Source organism: Oncorhynchus tshawytscha, linkage group LG01 (genome assembly GCF_018296145.1).
Source record: "Oncorhynchus tshawytscha isolate Ot180627B linkage group LG01, Otsh_v2.0, whole genome shotgun sequence".
Taxonomy (NCBI): domain Eukaryota; kingdom Metazoa; phylum Chordata; class Actinopteri; order Salmoniformes; family Salmonidae; genus Oncorhynchus; species Oncorhynchus tshawytscha.
In genome coordinates this window covers 77,487,551-77,496,504 of record NC_056429.1, presented here as the reverse complement: position 1 = coordinate 77,496,504, position 8,954 = coordinate 77,487,551, and the positions used below count along the sequence as shown (strand labels likewise).

The window sequence follows — 8,954 nt, the reverse complement described above, 5'->3', positions numbered from 1 at the left end:
ATAACTATTCAGAAGGTTGAAACGTCATCATCATATCCAAACTTCTAAACAACAGCTTCAATCAGTTCACAAATATTGATTATTTTGCAACAAATTAGTAAATAATGAAATTCTGGCCCCATTCCCACTCCCAGTTAGTCTGGCAAACACCTAACTCTCTAAGTCCTCAAAGTCTGGAATGTCTTTTTGATGTTGTTGGACTCTGCACAATGTGTTGATAATGAAGGGGGCTAATTGTCTCTCCGTCTTTTTCACTCAAACACCCAAAGCCACACACAGCCCCCAAGTGTCACCCCCTTCCATTACAACAGTTGGATTTTCAAATCCTAACAAGAGGTCTCAACCCCCAAGCCACAAAATACATGAGTGAATCAATCAAACCTGTCGTACAATTTCTGAGAATATTGCATTAACAAACTGCCTCCCTTCCAGACCAGTGTGGCCACAACTCTCCATGCACTGAATCAGGTGGGTCGTGTCAACCAGGCTAACTCCCAGTGGCTGTTGTGTTTTGAAAGTGGCTAAAACTGATCCCAGTGCAGAGAATGCTTTGAAAGCAGCACATGGCCTGAAAGTGTCTCATGACCTTTGTCACATGGGCTATGAAATGTTCATGACACAATTAAGGTGTTATAAGCAGTGTCAAAAGGCAAGAAAATCATTGTCATGACATATCTTATAACCATTTAACATTTGTTGATACGTTAAGAAGCTGTATGACAGGTCTACAACATTGTCGTTACAGAGTAAGGTGTCAAATTATTACAGAGACATTCGCCACCTTATGTCTCACATCAAATGAATACAAAAGGCCTCATCAAAACCAAAATATTATTACAATTTTTTTAATCAATGACCTTATCATTTATGCTATTTCAATTCCTTAAATCATACATAGGGGCATATAAATCAGTGGTGGTAACATTTGAGTTTCCGGCAGTTACACTAGGCTAGCCCAAGCATGTGATGGGCACATAGTGTAACATTGTCATTACTTGCTGCGCGAGACAGACTATCCGTCTACGTGAAGATGCAGTCAACCACTCTACTTTTCAAGTGATAAAAAGATAACCGCAAAATGACTGTGTAATAAGATAAGATATTACTTTGGATTTTTACGTCACCTTTTGGCCCATAAAATTACTATCTGTTTTTGAGCAGGAGCTGGGACCTACACATACAATTAATCACATCTTTAGCCACTGAAAATGCATGACACCGCCTGGTATGAAGTCCAGTCAAAATGAGACAAAACCTGCTATGTTTTAGTTAGGACCTAAGGCAGAAACTGGGACGGTCACTTCTTCTTCTTCTTATTCCCTTTGGTTTTATTATTCCCCGCAACCAGTTTGACTCCTTCTTCCTCTTGTCGGTGCACTTTGGACCACTCCTTCTGCAGTTGCCTTAGGAGGTCAGGGGTCAGTAAGCCCTCCTGTACCAGGCGGGAACCTAGGGACTTGTCCAGCTGCCAACCCTCTACTCCACTGTCCTGGGCCTTGGGGGCCCCTCGGACCCTCCTTGGGGATACTGGGCTGGGCCCCAGCCTCCTCTGGTTGGACAGCGGGTTTGTCCCCGGGGGGGCGTTGGTCTCCGTGGCTCGGATGAGTCGTGTGATGTTGCGCACACCCACCTGGATGATGCTGTCCAGCTCCTTCTGGATCTCTCGGACATGATTGGCGTCCGGGAACATGTCCATGAAGCGGTAGCTGGCGACATGTGGAGAGGATTATTACTATCGAATTCAGATTATTTGCAATAAAGACAATCACTGATCTCATTATACACATTGTGTTACTCAATTCTGTGATGACTATTAGTATAAGAGCAATAGGTCATTTGGCTTGGTGAATGGTTTGGTATTGGTAAGGTAGAGATGGAATCACCTGAGCCAGAGGTAGAGGTCTAGCACGTCATGGACAGCCTCCAGGTGCACCAGGTCCTTGATGTTCTTGGGTGGGACCAGTGGCCAGCTGACATGCCGACACACCCAGTCAAAAGTCAGGGGCTCATCTCTGCTGAACTGTCTGGCAAACTGGACAAGGAGAGATTGTGTGTGATGTGACACTCTCCCAATCAGTCTCATCATCCAGCCCCAAACACTATAGTGCTATAAACCTTATCAATAGGATAACACTTAGACCATAGTCACAGTAATATGTCATTCATCCAATTCACAACAGATCTTATCAATACTGTTGCCTGAATACCACTCATGTCACGTCCCTTAAAGCTCAACAACCAACAATAAAACCTTATCAATGCTGTTATAGTTCCAGTAAGAAGGTTCATATCAGAGGCAAACTGGCAACGTCATGCCAGAATATTAATCAATGGCGTGACTCAAGCAAGGACATGTGCTGCCTATGACAAATTCTATATTCCAAATAGTGGACCTATTCCTGAATAACATGAAATTAGGGTGTTAGCCAGTTAAATTCAGTCAGAGGTCAAAGTCTGTATTCACAAAGTGTCTCAGAGTAGTAGTGCTGATCTAGGATCAGGTTCCCCCTGTCCATACAATCTTATTCATAATGATCTTAAAGGCAATGCCGATCCTATATCAGCACTCCTACTCATACTTTCTGAATGCGGGCCCAGATGTTTAAACAAGTGTTGCTAATGGAAAAGGGATTCTGCTGTAAACATGTCTCTGCTCCTACCTTCAGGAAGGAGGTGCACACAAAGGGCTGCTTCTTGTTGATGGGCGCAGTGCAGAACACATATCGAGAGCGCAGGTTGAGGGGAATGTGCTGGATCATGTCAGCCAGGAACTTGAAGTCGTCAATGTTGCACACAAAGTACATACCATCAACTTGGGAGAGGCTCACGAATATATCCTGGGGGTAGAAAGAAAATGGGTTACTTTTGAATGAACACAAATAATTCAATATTAATCTGTAAATTGACCAACCGTAAATCTTGATTCTCGTTACGGAGTAAATTGCAATGAAGTAAAGAAACGTACTATCAGATTGGACAAGGTGGCATCAGGTAAGTGGTAGGCAAACATTTCAATCTGCTCTGCTGTGGGGTGCAGCCCAGCTGTCTAGAATTAGGAAATTAACACCATGTCATTCTTGATTGTCATTAAATAAAATAAAGGATATTGAATAGTCCGAACAGAAGGTCAAAATTCAGAAATGGCCCATGTGCTGTTCCTCACCTCTATGGCGTCGACGTTCCTGCTGAGTATCTCCTTGAGAATTGGCAGGTCGTCGCGGTGCATGGTGGTGACCTCGCCCTCTTTGAAGATGGAGCTGAAGCGTCCGGCCCGCCCGGCGATCTGGAGAGCCTGAGATGTGGAGATGGTGTCCAGCTCCTTCTCACCCTTCTCATTGATGTTGGGTTTCACCAGTGAGTTAAAAATGATTCTCTTGATACTCCTAGTGTGGGAGGGACATGGTAGCACGCTTATAGAGGTAACAACTACAACTTTACAGCAAACCAAAAATCAACTAATCATGCAAGAAATGTGTATATATTTTCTGTTAAGTATTTTTATGACAATCTGTAGAACAATGTACTTCAAACGTGATATGTATTGTCAGCGATAAATTAAAATTTAAAAAAGCTTCAACAATATGCTAACAAAATCAGTTTCAATGTTCAACTCACAGGTTTAGTCCCATCCCTATGGCATCTGTTGCAACCAGGATCTTACACGGGTCCTCTGGGTCATTGAACTTCTTTGCTTGAGATAGTTTGGTGCCTATTGACCATATATTTAACAGTGCTTTAATGATACACACTATTATACATTTAAGGATGAGTAATGTCACAGAGGGAGTATATCAGTTATTTGTTTTTCCGTCCAGCACCTGAACAAGTTGAATGTCCGTATTTTACATTTTTCACTCTCCATCACCTCGATCACTGACATCTAAAAACAACCGTACCAGGTGGAAGGCTGCCGTAGATGACCGCACACTCCAGGCCTCTGATCTCGATCTGCCTACTGATGGAGTAAATATCGTTTTTGCTGAAGCATACGATGCAGTCGCCTGGTCGCAGGTTATCCAGAGACTCCACAGCATGGTCCAGGATTGAGAAAGGAGTGAGCCTCTTGTAGTTACGAACCTGCCAGTAGATTGGGTCAACTGTAAGACACTTGACGTCGCAAGTATTTTTTGGGAGTCGGTCTGGAATCCCGAGTTTATATTCTCATAGGATGAGACCGTTGGTATTCAGTATAATCATGTTAATGACATGATGACTGGAACAGTCTCATTAGAAGCCAAACACACTAATGTTCACTAGATTGCCCAGACTCACCTCCACCTCCTCCCCTGTCGTGTACATGAGCTCTGTGACAAAGTTAATAGCTGCAGGCTCTCCGCACACATGGATCTCCTCAGCACACAAACCTATTCCCGGGACACAAAGTAAAGGCATAAGAGGGAAAGCGGAAAAAGAACAATCCATTAGTTATTACTGTGAAATCATAATTTTACCTTATTATTTTTGACTTAATAAATAGCTTGTTATTTATGTACCATAACAAAGTGCAACCAAATATTCAGATGTTGTGATCTTACAATGGCCTGTAGTTTGTCCTAACTGTCACAGTGAAGTTACTGACCAAGCAGAGCCCTAGTCCAGGCCCACCCCCTCGATATGTCTCTGATCATCTGGATCTCATCAATGACCGCAACTTCATCTAGACAAAACACACAAGACACATTTCACATGTTAGTCAACACTCAGATGGTGATAAGAAACGTCAAATGCAATCGAGCTCTATCAGAAATGAATCAAATACTTAAATCAAGGGTGTCAAACAAACGGTATACTTTAAAATTAATAAAAACAAATTGAAATTGTTTTGAAATTATAATGGACCTACACTCCTACAGCTTCTTGACTGTGTCCAGCTCGCTAATAATCACCTGAATGAAAGCTGGACAGTCAGGGAGCATCGGAAATCCCCAAAACAATAGATAGAGGACAATTTTTGGCAAATTTTGACAGCGAGGAAATATAACCGATTTTCAGTGCGGCCCTCTGGACCTCATTGAAGACAGAATGCTGCCCCCAGGACAAAATTAGTTTGACACCCCTAACTTGAATGGTAGTGATAAAATACCCTAATGTACATTAAATATGTTTAACAAGTTGAGCGATAAGGTAAGATACTGACATGGTGTTGTGACACTGCACATCTCGATAGTACAGGCCACATGCTCAGCTTGTCTCCCCTCCTCATCCACAAATGTTCTCTCCTCTCCTGTCACCAAATCACATGGCACACCCTGGGAGAAACAAAAAGTAAATTTAACATCTTCCTTTGACTTAGTGCTCTGAGAATGAACTTAAAACATTTTGGAAATGATTGGTAAGAAACACTTAGATAAACAAATTTTACTTCCATTTTTTTCAAGGTAAAAGGGCAATTCCATGTAATGGAATTACGCTGAGACTCATATTTTTCACTTTAAAATGTATACCAAACAAAAAACATTGATTTAAAAGTTGAACAAACCATGGAACTCTATTCACAAGGCCCAATTTCAACAATTTCCACAGAAAATGTTACAAAAAAACATTTACAGGAGAATAAAATACATTTTACCATTAAACTTTGCATCTGCATTTTTTTATGTATTGTGTAAATTGTTTAAAGTAGTCATTGTTCATTGAGTTGTATGGTTTGGTAAACCTTGAAATCAATGGTTTCTGTTTGGCATTTTAAAGTAAAAAGTCTCAGCATAATTCCATTAGCATGGAATTGCCCATTTGCCACAGTATGCAAAAAGCCTTCTAAATGACGTATTCTCTTTATGGAAGGGTATACTAGTGAATGAGGGGTTATACTAACAGCATTGTTGCTCTTTTCAAAGATCTCGTGGGCTAACAGCTTCAGCGGTCCACAGTAGACTCCAGACTTGGCAGCCAGGTATCTCTGAATTGCATGATGGGTCTTTCCACTGTTGGTGGGGCCAGCATGGAATATCACCTTCCTCTGGATGGCTCTAGCCTCAGGGTACCTGGGAAACATTCAAGTGGATGGCTGAAAGACAGTTGTGTGGATTGCGTGAACACGGCACTAGGTGACCTCAACTATATACATACACAACTATATACACATTTTTCATGTTGAAAATGCTCTTCCATTCATTGTATCCATTTGTGTGTATTGTGTATTGTGTGTATATATATATATATATATATATATATACACACACACACACACACACACACAAATGGATACAATGAATGGAAGAGCATTTTCAAAATGAAAAATGTGTATATAGTTGAGGTCACCTGAAGATGACGTGTGATACTTACCAATTAGCTGGTACACGCAGATCACTGATTTTGCGTAGATCCTCCATGCAGTCCAGCATGGGGAAAATCTGCTTGGCATGTCTCATGAAGTAAGGATAAAGGTCATCTATGTGGCCTGATGAGCACAAGCAAAAACACTCATCAGTTGACAGGGAGTGAGGGGTTGGAATTAAGTTTAAACTTGCAGTTGCTTTAAATCACTTGATTCCTGAAATGATAAGCACAGTGTTGAACTCACCTGCTCCACAGCATATGTCATTGAAGATGATATGAAGGTCTGCACTGAGCATAGAGATTTCTAGCACATACTTCCGAAAACTGATGAAGGCTTGGTGAAAGAGGCGAGCTGACATGGAGAGATCAATGTATTAGTATGACCATAAGTTGGAGAAGTATCATCACAAAAAAATATATTTGATGAGAGTACCAGACCGTTATGCCAGCCAGTTGAAACGATTAAGTTGTTCTCACCATCGAGACCTTGATCAGCTGCAATTTTTTGCATCTCTTTCCTTTTGTAGAACTTGTTCAACATTTTGAGAAGTTCATCTGTTAGGAGAAACCACATGGGTCTGGTAAAATTGCCATACAGTAGACCTATTCTTAAAGCTATAGGCTAAACATTATAGAAAGCAAGTCACAGCGAACACGTTTACAAAATATCTATTGACAGGGAATTTGTCCAACAGTTCAAAAGATCTTGAAAAGTCTCAGATTCATAGCTAGCTTTTATCTAGCTACGACTGAGTCATGGCTGTAGACTCCATAGTATATAGTTAGAATACAGCCATGTCTCAGGGCCAACGTTAGCCTGTTGATGACAGCTAAGTGGAGGATATCATCAACAGTTTAGTAGCAGTCAGCTACAGATATACTGACAGCTTTCTATTGACAGCTAATCTGTGTAGATGGCAATCAACATTAACAGTTAGCACTACAATATGGATGTACAGTACTTTTGTCCAAAGGTTGCGTGAGCTCAGCTCCCACAGCCCCATCACTGCCGACATCACTCTTGATGCTGAGAGGCACAAATAGTGAGGTGTCTGGTGGTCGCGACGAACTGTTTGAAGAAACACCTTGTCTGGTGGATACAGAACCAGACAATGACCCTTTCAAGAACGTTATAGATCCAGAGTGTACACAACGACTGTCCACCAGAGCATTTGTGTTTCGTACAGATATGCCGCATATTCTGTGTTGTACTCGTGAGAACAGAAGCATACAGCGGTTTATTGACATTCTTAGTTGCTAGATATTGTCCGCGATTATGTTGCCTTGTCTGGTGTGTCAATAAACACTTTTCAATGTCCCATTTTGCAGTTTATCAATCTTTTCCCTGGTAAAACTTTACACAGTATTGCAGCAGAGGACGGTCAACATCGGCTTCTCTCTGTGATACAACGTGCAGGAGGACCCTTGTTTGGATTGTAGTCCAGAAATATGCCTGCAGCGATTTGTTAAATTTGTTTATTGTATTAATTCACAAAATGCAGTGCTTTAGTTAGAAAATGTACAAACTGTTTCTATAGAAATTACTTGATGATACATTCAAATAATACATGTATTATAGCAGCACAAGTCTACCGATAATACTTCTGGAAAGTCTGTAGTGCATAAATTCCACAAACCAAACGGACCCCAAAAACGTCAAAGTGCAAAAAAAAAAAACAAAAAAAACAGAAAAAATTCAAAGACAGTACAGTATAAAGATAGGCAGAAACTGCTTCTCCCAAAGAAATCCCCGATAACACTTGTGCGACGTCATGTGATGTTCTGCCTCTGGGTTTAGAAACTCTGAACAAATGTTAGCTGCAAGTTGACATTTCAATCACGAAAATAGAATGCCTATTATGACCCAGGACTTGAGTGCGATCAGTGGCACACAATATTGTGAAACATTTATTTGAATGCATATAACCAGATTGTAGGTAAAACCAGAATTGAAAATGTAAGTGCTATCCAGAATCCTTGGGATCCCTAGCCTTTTAACCCGTGCATTAGAGACCTCTAACGCCCATAAAGGTCCGGTTCAAACTCCCATTTACCAACGTTATAACTTGGAGGTGCCGAATTTGCATTTTTTAGGTTGCTTGTACATTTTTATTTAGACCTTTTTTGGAAAGTACATACCGGTTGTAAAGGGAGTAAATTAAGATTGTTGCTAAGCGAACCCCTAGTTGGTGATGAACGAATATATTTTGATATAACTCTTGCGTAGCTGGTGAATATGATTTGGAATCGGAGATTTCTGGGCGTTAGAGATCTCTAACCATATACATTAAAACCTAGCGCATAGTGATTCGTCGTTCGCGAACTAAAGTCTCTTTTTGAACAGATATTTTTGGTGAACATCCCGAACTGAATCACATCGGTGAAAGAGCCTTTCATTTGGCTCCCTGATTTGCATACTGCTGCTACCATAGCCGCGGGAAATAGAGGTGCTGCAACACCCACCGATAAACAAAATATGAAACTAGGCCTTTAGTGCTCCTGTATGAGGGAGAAAAATACTTTCCAGCACCCTCCGCACCCCCTACTTCCCACGGCTATAGTAGTAGCAGTATGCACAAATAATTCTCTAAAGTGTGAATCCTCACTGCAGAAACAATAGTGGAGAGTGTGTCAATCTGATCCATTGTGCAAGAAAGTGTGCAAGAAAAAAATCA

At 41.1% G+C, this 8,954-nt stretch overlaps 1 protein-coding gene across 1 annotated transcript; it reads right to left on the bottom strand.

The window, feature by feature from the left end:
- Positions 1-829: 829 nt before the first annotated feature.
- Positions 830-7,701, bottom strand: supv3l1 (SUV3-like helicase). The gene is made up of 15 exons (XM_024430746.1): positions 7,242-7,701; positions 6,757-6,834; positions 6,524-6,631; positions 6,286-6,400; positions 5,816-5,984; positions 5,138-5,249; positions 4,580-4,657; positions 4,273-4,364; positions 3,897-4,077; positions 3,616-3,709; positions 3,164-3,383; positions 2,966-3,046; positions 2,661-2,837; positions 1,884-2,032; positions 830-1,706 (listed from the first exon to the last, which is right to left on the bottom strand). Exons 1-15 carry the CDS (start codon positions 7,525-7,527, stop codon positions 1,298-1,300), a joined length of 2,349 nt encoding a protein of 782 aa, XP_024286514.1. The 5' UTR covers positions 7,528-7,701; the 3' UTR covers positions 830-1,297.
- Between the last annotated feature and the right edge of the window lie 1,253 nt (positions 7,702-8,954).